Source organism: Eschrichtius robustus, chromosome 10 (assembly GCF_028021215.1).
Source record: "Eschrichtius robustus isolate mEscRob2 chromosome 10, mEscRob2.pri, whole genome shotgun sequence".
In the NCBI taxonomy this organism is placed as follows: Eukaryota; Metazoa; Chordata; class Mammalia; order Artiodactyla; family Eschrichtiidae; genus Eschrichtius; species Eschrichtius robustus.
This window is the reverse complement of record NC_090833.1, coordinates 57,404,265-57,424,208: the sequence shown is the minus strand read 5'-3', so window position 1 is coordinate 57,424,208 and position 19,944 is coordinate 57,404,265. Positions and strand designations below refer to the sequence as shown.

Below are 19,944 nucleotides of genomic sequence, written 5' to 3'. Positions count from 1 at the left end.
CTCACAACAGTTATTATAGAGAATACTGATGATAATGCGTGATTAGAAAATTTCTAAATTGTCAAGTCTAGTCCTTTACTCATGCAAAACATATTTCAAAATAAGTTGCAATTTATGAAGCAAAGTTTGGGGAAGTTTTAAAATGACACAATAAATAAACTGTGACATAATATTTATGTACATAAAATCAGTGCATAAAATTAATGTAATGTAAAACTACATTTCAAAAATTATGTTTAATTAGCTTTAATTTCAGTGATAGGAACAAAGGATGTACAATTCATAGTTAGTGATGAAGAGCTGTCTTCAATTCTATTTGTCCATTCAGTACATGCGTGACTCAAAATAACGATGTAAAGAGATAGCTGATGATATAAATATATGTAGCAATTATACGGTATCAACAAACATGTGTTACTCTGGTTTCCTGAAAAAAGAGTTTTGAAAGATTTAAATGAGTAAAATTTAAAGGAGTAATTTTTCATATCAAATTTCTATTACATTTGACACGGGAAGAGAAAATAACAGAAATGTAATTACCCAAAGAAAAGTCTATCATAGTTACCCAAGACCATAAAGTGTTTGGTTCAAGCACATGTTTATAAAATATTATGGCTAAATTGCATAGCTACTGCATTCTGGAGTCAAGATTAAATCCAAACTTGTTTGTGAAATGGTGCACTGTTTCTCATATAAATATAATCACGTAGAGTGAATGTGTGTGTGTATATATATGTGTATGTGTGTTACAAATTGATAGAAACAAATAAGAAGTTTTATATAATTACATTTCAAGCACATCATGTTCAAATCCCTTGGGGAAGATGAAAGTATCTAATAAATAAATGCTAGATAGCCAGGCAATTTCAACCTTAACACAAGACTGGTATTACTCTGGGGTAAATATAGAAGGTAATACCTTTATTATAAATCATTCATCCTACATTGACAGACTCACACCATACATAAGAACGTTAACAGAACATCTGACTTGGTAAGAGTTGGAATATTAAAATGCTTTAAAATAGAATTGCAATGTTTAATAGATCCATTTTATATATTTTAGAGGGTTTATATGGCAGACCAATCTAAAATAATGTATTTGCCACTTACACAATTATGTAAAAACACCAAATTGAGACAGGTATGGAGCCTAACCTTCTCAGTCTTGGGGGAAAACAACTCTAAGCACTTTTTCCCCCTGGAAGGCAATGAAGATCTCCCTACCCTTACAAAGAATAAAATTTTAACTCAATAATTAAATTTAACAATAATTCCCCAAATCACCAAAAGAATACTCATTTATCTTTCAAAAGTAACAAAGGAAAACAGTCATGAATCAACATTAGAGATTAAAACTCAGTTTTTACAAACTTAAAATAAGTAAAATTCAAGCATGTGAAAGGAATCCCACAATGACCCCACATTTGGACCCCAAACAAACGAACAAACAGAACCAGACCTGTTCTCCACTGATACCACATAAAATTGGAGGAAAAAGGATGATTATACCTATTCATACTTTCATTAGAAGAAATGTGAGAAAGAATGATCTAACCATTAGTAACGCCAATAGTACAATGTGATAGATTTGGCAAGTTACAAAGGGGTGAGAAATAGAGACTTTGTGAAGCACTGAAAAGCCAGCGATTAATGAGTGATAGACTCATTTACTTGCATGAACCCGTACGCGGCACTTTGCACAGGATATCAGAAGACTTGTTCCATCCTCTTCCAGGAAGGCGTTAGGTGGAGAATATTCTATATTTTCCTCGCTATAAATAAAACACATCTCTGGAATGAGGGGCTTAGTCTTTCCTCCTGAAGTAACCACTTCATCTAATTTTGTCTCCCATCTAGAATCATTTTCTTCATTGCTGCTATCTGGCTGAAAAACAGAATATTTCCACGTGAGCGAAAAACATGGAAAAGAGCTCAGATCACTTGCTCTGGTCACTCAAATCCACTAATAGCTGTTCATCCACCAACTTCCAGCTTCTGTACTTCTCTTGTTCTCCCGGACCCAACTATTCGCTCTTTATCAGTGCTGCTCCTCAGGCTCCCATCCAGAAGCTAAGCTGTAGGAGTGAGAGGATATTCTGTACATCTGCTGGTACAGAAATCGATGAGCTACAAAAACTATGTTCTTAAATACATAGTTCATGAAAAGCATCAATTCTTCTGATGAACTTTTTTTGCTTCTTTATTTGCACCAGGTTAACAGATCTGATTTCATTTACTGAAGAATCTTACCTGGTTACACCTGAAGGAGCATCTTCAAAGACCTCCGTTTTAATTTGTACGACAGCATTTAGAGAGTGTTTGAAGGCTTTTTGACTCACCACAAAGTTTTAAAACAGCAAGACAGAAAGATCTAGCAAATGTCATTAAATAACAAACGATAATGTTCAAAAAGAAATCGTCACCTCTCACCAAAATATACAACAAATATTCAGTGTTTATTTGAAACTAATTAATGAACTATCTTATTATCCCCAGAGACCTTATATTAATAAATTTCCCCAAATCTTATCATTTTAGTTGGAATTTTTTAATTATCGGGGAAATATACAGGCAGATTATGATACAGAAATAAGAATCAATATAAAGGTAAGTTTTTCCAAGAAAACACAGAAATTTAGTGACTAAATGGGAAATAAAAATAAGGTTAATCACTCACCAGTGTCACATTCAAAGACAAGTGAAGGAACTACTTCCTCTATTTACAAAGGTCTGAGAATGTGGCACATCATACATATTCATGCTCTGAAACGTCTAACCAGAATTACTTAATGTGGAACTCTAGGAATGATGTGATCTTGAGTAAAATATTTCTGACTCTACCAGTGAAAATATAACCCAGAACACAATGTTCACATCAATAGACTTTAAAATATATTGTATCTAAAAATGGATCTGGTAGTTTTACTCTTACCAGATTCTGAAAGATCATTTTGTCTGTGTTACTGCTGGAGAATGTGGCCCTCTGTGACCTAAGATGCTATCAGCATAACATATACAAAATGACATCTGAAAATAATATCATGAATGGCTGGCTGATGAGGGTGAACTGGACAATTCAGTTTGCACTGAGTCCTGCTGTGTCTTTTGCATGTTCCACGTGGGAAGATGAAGAGAGATATTTTAAATGTGGGCCCAGAGCCAACATTTATATGATTGAGAGTAATATTTTCAAACATAAAGCAGAGACTAGATCTAAGTTCTCTCTTTGTAAGCTTCTACTATTCTTAAGCTTTAAGTTCTGTGTTTCTTGGTGAAAGGGGTAGAAAGAAAGGTTGGAAATGCCCCCTTGACTGAAATAAACCAAGACATTCAAAAATGATAAAGCACTGTCAGAGAAAAGCCTCTCAAGTGGCACTCAGGAATTCCATTTGCTGCTCTATGATAGCCATCAGCTGCAGAAGTACTAATGTCTTCCTCTTCATGTGCCTACTAACCTTACAGAGATTCACCTGTGCTTCCACAGTCACACAGAAAGTGCTGCAGTGAAAGGAAACGTGGGCAGGGGCCCCGCCCCCTGGCTACCTTGTAGTAGGGCATGAGCAGAGCACAGATGGCACAGTGCGGCTCCATTCTGCCCATGGCTGCATTATACTCTTGCTCGGCCACAAAGTTTGGGGACTTCGTCTGCCAAAGGTGGACCAGAGGCTTTGCCCAAGACTCGGTTTCTTCCACTTCCTCCTCAATCGATGGAACCTCGGGCAACTCTTAAGAGAAAGGGTGTGAAAACACAGTGAGCAGGGGACTCAGGGAAAAACAATAACCCTGATCATAAAAGAAGCACACACTCCAAAGTGTCTGTGATATTAATGTCAGACAGGAAACCTATTTTATCTTTCAAATATATTCCGAGAGGTGAAACAAAATCTTCATCGTCCGCATCATCAAGGACTACCTGAGATCCGACGGCCACACAGACCACCCTCCTTTCCACTCCTTCCCCATCCCTGCCAGGACTCACTAGACCGCTCCCTCCTCTCAACTCCACTCCTTCCGTGTTTCTTGTGCTACCATGATACCTCCCAGGGTAAAAGGGTTCATATGTGTGAGATTATCTTCCAGCTAGCAGAGGAATTTGCTAGCCACTACCTGTCTTACCAATATTTTTAGTTTCCTGACCTAACATTGTGCATGATTTAATAAAAATTTATTAACTGTATTTCATTTAATTAACTTTTAGGTTCAAAATTCATGTAAATAACATTTACAGAGCACCTATCATGTGCCAAGCGATATACTGCCATTACATGGATATAAAAGACAATCCCTATGCCAAATCTCATTTGTTCAATATGATTTCCCAGAGGGTCAAATCTCTCAAGCATGTATATCTGTTAACATGAAAGAGGCATAGATCAATTCCACAAAAATGACATTTTACAAAAATTTATAGAAGGCCAGAAAAATACAGAAAGACATAACAGGTTAAGAGGAAAAATTCCTCACGCCTATAGCAGAGGACAGTATATCAAAGCGGGTGGCAGCAACCGCAGCTACCTCTAGTACTTGATGTCTATACAGCTGTGATACACTGTAAACTTCCTCACCAGTAGCTGTCTCAGTGCTACAAATAAATACTGTAGAGCAATGTCCTCAAGTCCCAGAAGGGGTATACCTGTGAACTAATGTGCTCCTGTCCTTGCCTTGTTGACTTACCTGTTTTAGAAAAAGTCAAAGTGGATTTGCTCAAGTGGAAAATAGGAAGAGCTAAATTAGGCTGAAAATAATTCAAAAGACATCAAATGCCAACTGAAGCAAAAGGGGACGTTCCTGTTTCCATGGCGGTGCTGGTGGTGGTGATGGTATCGTCGGCAGCAGCATTATTATTATTTACAATGGAAAATGCTTAGCATTCAGTCAGAGGCAGTGTTTGAAACAAAACAAAAGGTAAGAACCTTTGCCTACATTTGAAATAAAGTAATCTGACACTAAACGTTAACAGTTTCCACCTCAGTTTCCTTATAATACACAATAGAAGACTTACTGTGAAGACCAAAATTTGACAAATGAAAGATGGGAGTGAAAGTTAACCAGGAACTTGAAATTCCATAAAGTCTAATAGCTAATATCTCCAACATATATACTAAAAATGAGATCTAAACTGAAAAAAAAAAATCCTTGGGTTTGAATAACTTGGACTCTACTTATTGGCTCACAGTGAATTTATCATATCATTTGCTTTATTAAAAAAGATGGGGCTTCCCTGGTGGCGCAGTGGTTGAGAATCTGCCTGCTAATGCAGGGGACACGGGTTTGAGCCCTGGTCTGGCAAGATCCCACATGCCACGGAGCAACTGGGCCCGTGAGCCACAACTACTGAGCCTGCGCGTCTGGAGCCTGTGCCCCGCAACGGGAGGGGCCGCGATAGTGAAAGGCCCGCGCACCGCGATGAAGAGCGGCCCACGCACCGCGATGAAGAGTGGCCCCCACTTGCCGCCAACTAGAGAAAGCCCTCACACGAAAACTAAGAGACCCAACACAGTCATAAATAAATAAATAAAATAAATAAATAAAGTATTAAAAAAAAAAAAAAGATGCTTCAAGATTCTTAAAAAAAAAAAAAAAGATGGAAACTCATAAGATGGATGATGCTTTTATTCCTTTAGATGGTCGTAAGTTAAGGTGATGAGTTCTCAAAATATTTTTAGGGATTAAGGAAATATTTAATTCCTAAAAGCCTAGTGAAAATGAACAAGAAGTACAGGAAAAGAACAATTCTTAACAATGGAGCCAGAGAGCAGGAAAGTGTGTGTGCCAAGCCCTCCGGCAGACTTGGTCTAAGACTTGATCTAGGACACACCTTGAGCTTGTCCTCAGACTCAACACTGACCTGGTAGAGGACCCTGCTCTACAGCTGTCCTGCCCCAAAATGAGGTCACATCCTGGCCCAAAGAGCATTTGTCTTCTGTTTGGATGCTCTCCAGGCCAGAGTATGCAAAGCAGCATGGCAGGAACACTGTGCAGTCCCAAGTACAGGAACTGTCTGTCCAGAGACCTAGCTTCCCCCCACCCCCCGCCCCCGCACCACACAGCTTAACAGGATCTTAGTTCCCTGACCAGAGATTGAACCCGGGGCCACGGCAGTGAAAGCGCTGAGTCCTAACCACTGAACCGCGAGGGAACTCCCCCAAAGACCTAGCTTTAAATTCTAACTCTTTCCATAAGATAGATTCTCATATGGTGATCATTCCCTTCTCACCTATTTCAGGGTTTTTTTTTTTCTTTTTAATATTAAAATGAAATAGTAAATGTAAAACTTCTTTTAAAATTCTGAAGTGCTAAAATTCTTTGTAAATTCTAAAGTGATTATATAATGCATATATTATTACGTAAAATCCATCCAGTTATCTTATTTTCATATGATCTGTCTGTCAATTCCATGCTGAATTTTATGAGAGGGGAAAAAGAGACGGCATTTAATCATAAGTACATGATAATGATTATTCAGATTTTAACTTAGTTTTAAAAGTCAGAAACATTGGCACATTCTTGACGGTATTTTGTCTTCCTGAAATTATCTCATCAAATTATTCACCCCTCCACTATCTCCAAGAGCTCTTGCTTACCTTTGAACCATGGCATTGTTCAAGAATAGACTAACCTTGGCTATTGCCTCTCCCAGATTCATGATATTCATGTAAACTACAAGTCTTAAATATTCTGGGGGGCAAAGTACTTTCAGGATATGTAAATACTCTCATCATCACACAATTCCAAATGAAAATCCTCCCTTTCAGCCTCTAAACACCTTTCCTGTTTCTGGTCTCTTTTTAGTGTACCTTCTTCATCCGGTTAATTTTGAAAAAAATACTTTCTGTCTTCCAATATACGGTAGAGGGAAAATGTTTTTTGCGTCGTAGCTTCTAAATGTTTTGATCATTTGGAATCACCATGCCTAGGAATTTCCTCTCCTCCTCCTCTTCTTAAACTATAGTTAACTAATGAACCTCTAAAGTTACACTGTAATCTCGTTGGTATATATTTACTTCCCTATATGATGCAGTTTGTAAGATGCCAGGCAATGAAAATAGACCACACTGTTTTAAAGATTTTTTAAATATCAAATTAGTTTTCACAACACCTTCACAAAAGAAGAGGGCAGGGGCAGATATTAAACATACAAGGAGAGGGAGGAGATATGGGGATATATGTATATGTATAGCTGATTCACTTTGTTATAAAGCAGAAACTAACACACCATTGTAAAGCAATTATACTCCAATAAAGATATTTAAAAAAAACAGTTAACTATTATATAATATTAAGATATCAACAGTATCAGTAGTTAACTATTAATAGTTAACTAGTAATTGATTGATTGACTGATTAATACTGTATTGTATATTTAAAAGTTGCTAACAGAGTAGATCTTAAAAGTGGATCATTTTCTCACCACAAGAAAAAAATTTGTAACTGTGTGGTGATGTATGTTAACTAGACTAATTTTGGTGATCATTCCACACTATATACAAATATCAAATCAAAAAAAAAAAAAAACCATACAAGGACATGGACATTGTAAGCATTCAATGAATACCAATGTTTTTATTACTATAATTATCTCTTTTTTTAATATACCAGCACAGCAACATTCAGAAGCTCTGAGTCTCACCCCGAATGCCACAGTTTGCTGTAGAATCAAGAGAGAATGAGGCAAAGGAAAGGTCCCTTGGTGCAAATGCATCAAAGTTTGGGAAATCTGTGAAAATGTTACCAGCATAGAACTCCCTTCTTTCCCAACTGTATTCTCAACAAGAAAAAAAGAAGAGCTAATAGTGTAACAGCAGTTCTCAAAGTAAGGTCTGTGTACTCCAGGAGATACACAACACAATTTCATGAGGTCTGTATGGTCGATTTCATAATAACATGAAGGAGCAACTATACTCTAATAAAAATTAATTAAAAAAATAAACGGAAAAAATAATAACACGAAGACGTTATTTGCCTGTGTCACACTGCTGACAACTGTAATGGTGACACAAAAGCAATGAAGGGTAAAACTGCTGGTGCCTTAGCTTGAATCAAGGCAGTGGCACCAATGCAGTTGTTATATTCTTGACTATCTCAAATTTGCAGTTGGCGGTCGGGGGTTATTCTCTTAACAATGCCTTGATGAACCAGATGGCTGATATACATATATGGGTAGATAGGTAGATAGATATAGATATATGTCATTTCTTTTTTTTTTCTAGAAAAGAGTATTTTTATTAACGTCTAATGCCCCCATATTACCTTTTTTCCCTACATTTTTTTTGAATTTTATTTTATTATTTTTTTATACAGCAGGTTGTTGTTAATTATCCATTTTATACATATTAGTGTGTATATGTCGGTCCCAATCTCCCGGTTCATCACACCACCACCACACCACCCCCCGATTTCCCCCCTTTGGTGTCCATGCGTTTGTTCTCTCCATCTGTGTCTCTATTTCTGCCTTGCAAACTATATCATTTCTAATGGGCCGTTGTTTCTTAGAAGTATGTAAATGACATATTGTAAAGTGTACATTTCTGTGGTTGCTTTATGTTAAGGAATGCTTTGGCAATGGCTTTTTTTTTTTCTTCTGGATTTGTTTGTGAAGTTTGACGTGTGAAAATAAGCCTGGGTGAAGGATTAAATAAAATATGTGACTTATCCTTAAAAAAAAAAAAAAAAAAGAAAAAAGTATCAATTTTATTAAATGTGCAATAAAATGGGATGTATGCATAAAGCACTTCTGCCGCACACTGAAGTTCAATGGTTGTCTTGGGAAAAGCACGTGTGCAATTAATTGAATCGCATGTTGAATGAGCTGCCTTTTTCATGGAACAGCATTTTTACTTGAATGAATGATTAACAGACAAGCTATGGTTATTCAGACTTGGGTATCTGGCAGCAATGAAAGTGAACAAAGAAAGCTGTCATTTTAACAAAAAAACTACTGACAGTATTTGTTGACAATGGCGAAATTCAAGCTTCTGAGTCAAAATTAGAACTTTGGAAAATTTGTATCCACTTTTGGGAGCTTGACAGCTTCCCAATAATTAAAGCTATTTCTGATGGAATTGATGGTGATAATAACAAATGTAATTTTTTTATATTATATAAAAAGACCTGTATGACACAGATCTTTGTTTACCAATGCATGACGTTACAAAATCACGCATGCATAGAAGAGCCACTCAAAGTGCAAGATAGACCAATGAATTTTTAGCTTAATAGAGAACAAAAAGTTCACTGATGGGATTTCAGATTTCATGTTGCAACTAATCTTTAAAAAAAAACACCATCTGTCAAGTTTTATGTAGTATCAAAGAATATCCATAATTATCTGAAAAGGCTATTAAAATACTGCACCCCTTCTAACCATGTATCCTTGGTAAGCTGGACTTTCTTCCAATATACCTCAACCAGAACAACATGGTCCAACAGACTGAATGCAGAAGCAGACATGAGAATCCAATTTTATTAAACCCAATATTAAAGAGCTCTGCAAAAAATGTAAAACAATGCTGTTCTTCTCTTTATTTTTATGGTTTGTGAAAACTGTTATTTTCTTACGAAAATAAATGTAACTGTTTATGCATTTATTATTGTTACTTTAAATTTTTCCATTTTAAGTTTCAGCAAATAAATACAAAACAGAAACAGACTCACAGACTTAGAGAACAAACTTACGGTTACCGGGGCGGGGAAGTGGGGCAGGGAGGGATAGACTGGGAGTTTGGGATTGACGTGTACACACTGCTATATTTAAAATAAAATGCCTTTCCATAAAAAAATTTTTTTAATTAAAAAATTTTTTTAAAAAAGAACAAAAAACAATAATAATTGTTTTAATAATAGAAAACAGCAATAAAGATGAGAGTAATTTGGGGTTTTTAACCTAGAAAATAAAACTAATGGATGAATTCAAGAAAAGAAATGTAACTGTTTATGCATTTATGATTGTTACTTTAAATGTTTCCCTGTTTTAACTTTCAGCAAATAAGTACCATTAAGGAAAATCCACGGGAAGGAAAAGGGGGCAAAGGGGCAAGGGGGCAAATGGGGTGGGGAGAGAAGAGAAGGGAAGCTAAGGGAAGGGAAGGGAAGGGAGTTAAAGAAAGGAAATGAAAAGAAAGGAGATGAAATGAAACCTCTTTGGGGTCCTCAAAATGATTATGGGCATAGGGAGTCCTGAGGAAAAGATTGAGAATCACTGGCGTATACATGTGCATTTTCACCCAAAAGTATTAGTATCACAGAGTCCCTGTTGAACAACACAGCCCTAATAAAGCTGGTGTAGACTGTGTTCTCACAGCCAAGCAAGAATCTCATAAACTGTTTTCCTCAATCAGCGAGTAATACTTAAGCAAAAAGAAAACAAGTCAATACTGCAAGAAGGCCTTCTTTTCTCTCATTTCTTCAAGGTCTGCAAGGTTTGCCAGCTATAGCAGGGAAAAAAAAAAAAATTCTATGCCGACACTTAATTATCTTTTTTCTTGGTGAGCCTCTTACCGCATGGCAGAAATCTAGACTCCTGGACTGTTGTATTTACAGAAACACGAGAGGAGACATGTTTCCTCTGTTTAAGCGGCCTCCTATGAAGGATAGCTAGCCCCCTGACAAGCACTACTGTAGTGGGGGAATGGGGAAAACAGACACGACCCTGGATAAACGTACTGAAGTAAACCACTGAAAACACTGCTGTCATACCAGCAGCACCCTCAATGGCTGCTCTGAAATTTTTCAATCGTCACATCACTAAAAATCAATCAGTAGAACCTGCCTGCCTACAGACCAAGCACCAAGCTCCTGGATCATGCACACAGTATCCCAGAATATTAAAAATATTCTTTCTGACTTACACCTAGGAAACCAAGCTTTTGCCTCCAACTCTGAATATTTCTGGCAGAAATAAAAGCTCTTGGAGAAAGGTAGTAGACATAGATATGCATATAGAACCCACTAAGAGTGCTCAAGAAGAAATAAAAGTTAAAAAAAAAGAAATAAAAGTTAAACCACAATATTTGATTTACACCTGTGACAGCTGTGTACTAAGAGGTCGACCACAACTTCTGCCTCTAAAATTACTTGCAGATAAAATCACAGTAAGTAGCCCCTCACAGGCAGCCTGCTTACAACTCCCCTCGATCCTTCCAATGTATTTTAAATATTTATTTATCTTATTTATTTATTTATTTTCTTTATTTTTTTGGCTGCATCGGGTCTTAGTTGCAGTAGCAGTATCTTTCGCTGTGGCACTCGGTCTCTTCGTTGCAGCGCTCGGGCTTCTCTCTAGCTGTGGCGTGCAGGTTTTCTCTCTCTAGTTGTGGCCTGTGGGCTCCAGAGCATGTGGGCTCTGTAGTTTGTGGCACGCAGGCTCTCTCATTGCGGCGCACGAGCTCAATAGCTGTGGCGCCCAGGCTTAGTTGCCCTACGGCATGTGGGATCTTAGTTCCCTGATCAGGGATCGAACCCGCGTCCCGTGCATTGGAAGGTGGATTCTTTACCGCTGGACCACCAAGGAGGTCCCGCCAATGTATTTCAAATACTTCTCCCAAATGATCCTCCCTGCTTGCTATTTAAATCATACTCGCTATGATATTGTGACATAAAAAGAAACATATATTTGGTCTTTTCCTGGTTTCTGGCACAGAGCTTCTAAAACCCTTGGAATTTCCTGAATGATATGGGTGAGAGGAACATCACTGATTAAAATATTAATATTTGGTCTTAGTCCCTAGTTCCTGACACAAGAGCTTCTAAGACCCTTGGAATCGCAGAACTGAAAAGTGTCTCTTGTCAGCTAATGAGATGACTGGTGGCTGGGGCCACCTAGATAGCTTCAGGATTGGGGCTGGTCACCAGAAAGACCAAGGCATGAATACAAAGTCAACGCATGAGTAGAGGGTTAGCACTTCAGCCCCACCTCTGACGTCAGGGGAAGGGAGAGAGGTTGGAGATTGAGTCAATCACCAAATAGACAGTGATTTAATCAATCGTGTAGCCACAATGGGGCCTCCACATAAACCCTAAATGACAGGGTTCAGAGAGCTTCTGGGATCAAGGGGGTAATGTACCTGCAAAGGGCATGAAAGTTCTTCACACACCTACCCCCACCTCATACCTTGCCCTGTGCATCCCTTCTTTTTGGCTGTTCCTGAGTTATAAACCAGTAAATGTAAGAAGTGTTTTCCTGACTTCCGTGAACCATTCTAGCAAATTATCAAACCTGAGGAGGGAACTGTATAGGAAGCCCCCAGACTTTATAGCTCAATGGTCAGGTGTAAGGACTTGCAATTGGCATCTGAAGTGGGGACAACTGGTGAGACTGGACTGAGTCCTTAACCTGCAGGGGCTGTGCTAACGCTGAGTCATTAGTGTCAGAAAGAAACTAAACTGTAGGACACCAGTTGGCGCCTGGGAAAAGTAAGCCACACCGTTGCTGTCAGAAGTACCCTCGCTTGTAGGACCCCCCCCTCTCCTCACGACCATAAACAATGCTGTTTCTCAAAAGATCAGTCTCAAAGGGACAACTAGAAATGTGTCCTGTCCATACATAACTATAAAGTCTGCAAGTCAGTAGTACATCCCAGGCTGACCCAGAGACTCCACAGCAGCAACAAGCGTACTGCAGGGAAAAGAGTCAATCCTGCAGAGCATATGAAGAGAAGGAGGAGGAGGTCCCTAGAAAAGTGGGAGCTCAGGGAATTCAGAAAACTTTCTGGTTCTGAAAAGAAAGTCAGGCTTGCTGCTATTCACTTGAGAATCTTAAGATGTTCAGAGAACCTTCTTGAGACTTCTACTTATACTAATCTAGAGGCATACCCCATTGTTTAGAGAGCAACTTTCCCCCTCAATTAATAACACTTCCCAAGACGTGGTGGGGGCCTCACTAAGACGTGATCACAGGGATTATTATAGATGTACACTGTTAACTTTAATGATTAAGGGTTTATATTTTACTTTCTACATAAAACAACTACACTGCTCGTCATATAAAAGCATATATAAGTTTTTAAAGAGTGCAACTAGTAAACAGTGAAACTAAAAAATAATACTTAAAAATATTCGTTTAAGTGATCACAAGATTAAATCTATAACAAACATTATACAGTTAAAGTAATAAATTAGGAAAGAAACGTTATAAAAGCCCTGACTTTGTGGCCTAGAACAATGGTTATTCAACTATTTTGAGGTAAGCATGGTTACAAGAGTAGACCTCTGATCCAAACCTATTAGAATAAATTAAAACAATGTTTCATTCATGTAATCTATGTGGTCTTAATGTTTGGTTATAATTCTAAACCTCAATTCCTTCATCTGCCAAATGAGTATACGAGCTACCAGTTGTACAGCTGCTATTCATTAGTTAAGACAGACCTAGGGCTTCAACAGATGATGATTCTTTCCTTTCTGGGTCTCCAGCATAACCTGTAGGATCTCCAGCAAATCTCTTCAAAGATCATCCAGAAAATTACTTAAAATGTATGCCCTAAACACTTAACTTTTAACATGACAAGACAGGTTGGAACAGAAAGAGCCAATCTAGACAGACACCCAGTTATCTCCTATATAAAAATATTTCAAGATTTATCCTTTCAGGAAAAAAAAAGGCCTTTATTCTCCCATTCGGTCAAAAACATCACTGAGTATATTTATGATAATAAAAAGATTAATATCTTTTACAGAAGTATTCAAAAGAATGTGCCCCTCTATGACATAAATCACAGCAAGATCCTTTTAGACCCACCTCCTAGAGAAATGGAAATAAAAACAAAAATAAACAAATGGGACCTAATGAAAAAAGCTTTTGCACAGCAAAGGAAAACATAAACAAGGTGGAAAGACAACCCTCAGAATGGGAGAAAATATTTGCAAAGGAAGCAACTGACAAAGGATTAACCTCCAAAATATACAAGCAGCTCATGCAGCTCAATATCAAAAAAACAAACAACCCAATCGAAAAACGGGCAGAAGACCTAAACAGACATTTCTCCAAAGAAGATATACAGGTTGCCCACAAACACATGAAAGGATGCTCAACATCACTAATGATTAGAGAAGTGCAAATCAAAACTACAATGTGGTATCACCTCACACCAGTCAGAATGGCCATCATCAAAAAATCTATAAACAAATGCTGGAGAGGGTGTGGAGAAAAGGGAACCCTCTTGCACTGTTGGTGGGAATGTAAATTGATACAGCCACTGCGGAGAACAGTATGGAGGTTCCTTAAAAAACTAAAACTAGAACTACCATACGACCCAGCAATCACACTACTGGGCATATACCCTGAGAAAACCATAATTCAAAATGAGTCATGTACCACAATGTTCATTGTAGCTCTATTTACAATAGCCAGGACATGGAAGCAACCTAAGTGTCCATCATCGGATGAATGGATAAAGAAGATGTGGCACATATATACAATGGAATATTACTCAGCCATAAAAAGAAAAGAAATGGAGGTATTTGTAGTGAGGTGGATGGAGTTAGAGTCTGTCATACAGAGTGAAGTAAGTCAGAAAGAGAAAAACAAATACAGTATGCTAACACATATATATGGAATCTAAGGGGGAAAAAAAGGTCATGAAGAACCTAGTGGCAAGACGGGAATAAAGACACAGACCTACTAGAGAATGGACTTGAGGATATGGGGAGGGGGAGGGGTAAGATGCGACAGGGTGAGAGAGTGGCATGGACATATATACACTACCAAATGTAAAATAGATAGCTAGTGGGAAGCAGCCGCATAGCACAGGGAGATCACCTCGGTGCTTTGTAAACACCTAGAGGTGGGGGATAGGGAGGGTGGGAGGGAGGGAGATGCAAGAGGGAAGAGATATGGGAACATATGTATATGTATAACTGATTCACTTTGTTATAAAGCAGAAACTAACACACCATTGTAAAGCAATTATACTCCAATAAAGATGTTTAAAAAAAAAATCTACAAACAATAAATGCTGCAGAGGGTATGGAGAAAAGGGAACCCTCTTGCACTGTTGGTGGGAATGTAAATTGATACAGCCACTATGGAGAACAGTATGGAGGTTCCTTAAAAAACTACAAATAGAACTACCATACGACCCAGCAATCCCACTACTGGGCATATACCCTGAGAAAACCATAATTCAAAATGAGTCATGTACCACAATGTTCATTGTAGCTCTATTGACAATAGCCAGGTCATGGAAGCAACCTAAGTGTCCATCAACAGATGAATGGATAAAGAAGACATGGCACATATATACAATGGAATATTACTCAGCCACAAAAAGAAACGAAATTGAGGTATTTGTAGTGAGGTGGATGGACCTAGAGTCTGTCATACAGAGTGAACTAAGTCAGAAAGAGAAAAACAAATACAGTATGCTAACACATATATATGGAATCTAAAAAAAGAAAAAATGGTTCTGAAGAACCTAGGGCCAGGACAGGAATAAAGACGCAGACGCAGAGAATGGACTTGAGGACACGGGGAGGGGGAAGGGTAAGCTGGGACAAAGTGAGAGAGTGGCATGGACTAATACATACAATACTAAATGTAAAATAGACAGCTAGTGGGAGGCAGTCACATAGCACAGGGAGATCAGCTCGGTGCTTTGTGACCACCTAGAGGGGTGGGATATGGAGGATGGGAGGGAGATGCAAGAGGGAGGGGATATGGGATATATGTATATGTATAGCTGACTCACTTTGATATAAAGCAGAAACTAACACAACATTGTAAAGCAATTATACTCCAATAAAGATGTTAAAAAAAAAAAGCTGGCATATCTTTGGAAAACTAGCTGACAACATGGCACCAAAAGGAAGTTATTCTGAGAATCAAATCAAAGATAGGTGAAAGACAGCATATGAAACTTATTGTGTACTGGGCAATATGGCTGATGCTGGAGATAAGAAACAAAAATCAACAGTCCCTTGCCTTCAAGGAGTTCAAAACTTCCCATGGAAGAACCCTTCAGTTTCTTAAACTATTTCATTAACAGCATCTATATTAAAATGGCCAAAACAAGATCTCCAAGCAAAGAACAACTGGTATGTTGCACTTTACCTGCAAAAAAAAAAAAAAAAAAAATTGCTCCTCTTAGCTAAAAGCCAGCTCTGGTCATCTGTGTAAAGGACAGCAGGACCCTTAGACACTTTGACCCAAGAACTAACAGAGGTGTCACTTGGCAGATCACACAAAACGGCTGCTAAGGAGACAGAGAACTTCATGCAGAGCAGCCACAATGACAACTACTAGAGAAACAAGGGTGTGGACTACTCGAGAGGATGTACGGAAATAAGAAGAGGACAAGGCAGCAAACGTTCACTCTGTTGTTCCACATCCAAAGCCATCAGGGGTTCTTCTTGCTGTTCTTCAAACACGCCACACTAACTGCCTTCCTTTGGGGTCTTTGTACTCACTGTTTTCTCCCAAGAAGATTCTTACCCTAGATCCTTGGCTAACTCATTTAAAGGCATCATAAAGTATGATTCCTCAAGGAAAGACCTTAACAACTATAGAAATATTTGAGTAATATTCAAATATGTTCATATATCATCACAAACCTTTTCTCCTTTGGTTTCTACTTTTTTATTAACAAAACAAAAATCCATACACTTTTCAATCTTGAAAATGTCTCCCCATAACAAAACCAAACCAAACATGAACAGTAAAACAATGTAGAATTTAGAGGTCCATGTGGTATGTATAAAAAAAAGTCACCTCATCACTTCCCTAAAACTGGGAACCTAAGAATCAGAAAAAAGAAAAAGAATAAAACAATACTATATCGAATTTAAATGATGATAAAGTGAGCCACTTCCTAACCACTCACTATTTGGGGGCCTTACACATATTACTTAACAACCCTCCCAGAAGTAAATAGTCTTTTCCTAAAATCCATGACAATGGTCCCCAAATGTCAGCCTGCAAAACATTGCCAGCCCAGGCTAAGTTTTCAATAGTCAGAGACAAAACAAAGAAAATGAAGACCATAAAGTAATTATAAAATTAAATTTTAAAAGCTGCATTAACTTTGCAAACTGCATGCTTATTCTCGATATTCATAGTTTCACAACCAAACAAAAGATAGAACTAAAAATGCCGAAAATGTAGTACAAAACACAGGATAATTCAATGGTCTATAGGGTAAGACATCCTTGTCTCCAGGGAGAAGGGGCTGTGTACAAGTTTAAGGAAATGTAAAGTAATACATGAAGATATATGAAAATCAAATATCAGCAATTTCATACATTTCAACCTAATACAATAATTTATTTTTCTCAAGAATGGAATGAACCACACAATTATAATATCAAAAGCTGTTCCTCAGATGTTTTCTACAAGACTTTAAGAGCAAAGCAAGGCACACATGGATTCAGATAAATCAGTCTTGACTATCATTTTACAGTCCCAATGCTTTCAGCACTTATAGACATCTGATCATAAGACTTCATGCCAACCACTTTAAAAAAGTCTCAAGATTGATTCTGAAAACTACAGAAAGCAACCGTGTAACATGAGTTAAAAAGCTAGTGCATTTTTGTCTAATTCAATCAAACCCTTACCAAGCCACTCCATAATAAGGGCAAAGTGTTTTTAATTTTTATTCCCTATATTGCAGAAAAGGTCAATGCCCTTGGGACCCCAATGGGATTTGCTAACAGAAAAATCAAGCTAAACTGAGAATGCCCGTTTATTACAAAGCTAAGTGCTAGATAAAATATCCATTAAATCTGAGTGCCAACAACATCTAATGTTTTATGTCCACATAATGCAGGAAAACACTGGTTGTGACCTATCAACAAACATTCCAAGCCAATCTGCTTAGTAATCTGCTGAAGTTGCTATTTTATTGCTTAAACAAACAGAAATATAACTGTGCTTATTATGAAAGTATAATATTACCTCAAGCTAATAAGAATTGATGGAACAAAGAAGAGATCGTTATGTAAAAATTAATAACATTTGGAGCATGACATGCAACGATCATAAAACAGCATTTCTTTTTCAAAACTGGCAGAGAAAAGGACTTTTTACAGAGGGGAAACACTGTTGATGAGGAATGTTCTTATACTTCACTATTTTGCTTTTCCAAGAAAGGCTAGCATGAAGCAAGAGGACTACACAGTATCCTCTCCTATTACATATATATATTAGGATTGGGGACCTTACATTTTATTTTATTTTTTTTTGGAGGGGGGCAGTATAGTTGATTTTAAATGTTGTGATAGTTTCTTCCTATTATATTTTGATAGAATTAAAGACTTTTAGAGTTTGAATGAAACTTTGGGATCATTAATCCAACAATTTCATCATACATATGAGTAAACATATGATAAGCCTTAGAAGGTTACATGACTTAGTTTTCCAAGGCCACACAGCCATTAACAGCCAAGGAGAGACTAGAAGGCAGGTCTCAGGTTGCTAACCAAACACAGAGTCAGGTGCCCATTACCATCTGGCAAAAATGTTTTTGGTATTAAAACAAATTTTTAATTTAATCTAATACTTAGAATAACATTTTTAAAGTTTGAATCAATAAATGACATCACTATTATATTTGGTCAATATATCCACTTAAATCTTTGAAATAAAAATTTTTTTACAAAGTGAAGATTGGCAAACCTATACCAATGCTCTTAGAAAGGAGGGAGTTACAGCATGCCAGGGGCAGGAGGGCATAATTCTCCAAAACATCTGTCTGCCAAAGATAAAGTGAAACAGCCAATTCAAAGTAATGTCCTTTTATTTGAGGGATGATGACAAAGTGCCCAAAAGCCAGCTTTTGCACCAACAGAACTAACAGTTACCAAATGACACAGGGTAAAGTTCAGAAAATACCCAGGAAATATCAGGAAATCCCAGAAGAAAACAAAAATCTCTAATAAAGTGAAATCAGTCTTGGGAAAACATATTTAGGACCAATTTATCATTCAATTGCATTATAAACACAAATGTTTTCACAAAATGAGTGTGAAACAGAGAAAAACATTGAGGAATTAATCAGATTTTGTCAGATGTGAGTTCCTGAGATTTTCCTTGCTTAAATGTACTTAAATGTACACATTTCATTCTTCAAAATAACTGAAAATGTAGCTTAAATAGGTTACATAATGGCCAAACTCCAAGAATAATCTCTAATTAATGTAGCAATTTCCACCTCTTCCATCTCTATATTTAAATATTTAATCTATTACTAACTGAATTATAATATTAATATAGACAGACTGTCCAAAAAATAAATTGCTGTAACACTGCCTGAAATACACTTTTAATGTAACCCTCAAGGCATGCAGACATTACAGAGATAGGATCAGGATCTAAGCTGTCTTTAATTTCAAAGAGATCCGTAACAGCTCATTACAGTACTGCACTTGCTGAACTGATGATTTAGAAAGAGTTATCCAGACAGTTCAGATTAAAGAAAATCAGAGCCATAACCAGAGCTTTAATCTGAATCTTGTCAATATTCAAACGTGTAGGTGGCGTCACCTCTGCACTTGGGTAAACACAGTACAGATGGGTATTGGCGTCTTTCAATCTTTCCGTATAAAATTATAGTTGAAGAGTTACAAATAAAAATTTGGTCCCAGGGTGATGAGCTCAACATATCACCACATTATTTCAGGGTATTTGAAATGTCAAAAATCCATTCATGGACCTGTAGGTTAGGAGCCCTAATTACTCAAAACCAAGGCTCACATTTTACACAAAAGGAAACTGAGGCCAGAGAGAAGACTTGCCAGAAGTCGAAAAACTTCTAAGGGACAAAGCCAGGACTTCAGTCAGCATCTACTGTCTTTTAGTCAACTAAACTCCTATTCAGGTGGGTTCAAAAGATTTTGCAATTGCTTCTGCTAGATGCCCTGGAGGCACTTTTACTTTAAATTTCTGATTGGAATAAGAGGCATAAATGTGATGGTAGCCCTATGGTTAAGAATTGTCAGGGTGACTTTCTC

General features: G+C 37.4%; 1 protein-coding gene across 1 annotated transcript in view; it reads right to left on the bottom strand.

The window, feature by feature from the left end:
* KDM4C (lysine demethylase 4C) overlaps positions 1-19,944 on the bottom strand; it is a 418,075-nt gene that overhangs the window by 158,574 nt on the left and 239,557 nt on the right. The window contains exons 13-14 of the mRNA XM_068552402.1: positions 3,547-3,728; positions 1,675-1,888 (exon numbers count right to left, since the gene is read on the bottom strand). Coding sequence (XP_068408503.1) covers positions 1,675-1,888; positions 3,547-3,728 — 396 coding nt within the window. The remainder of the gene's footprint in view (positions 1-1,674; positions 1,889-3,546; positions 3,729-19,944) is intronic.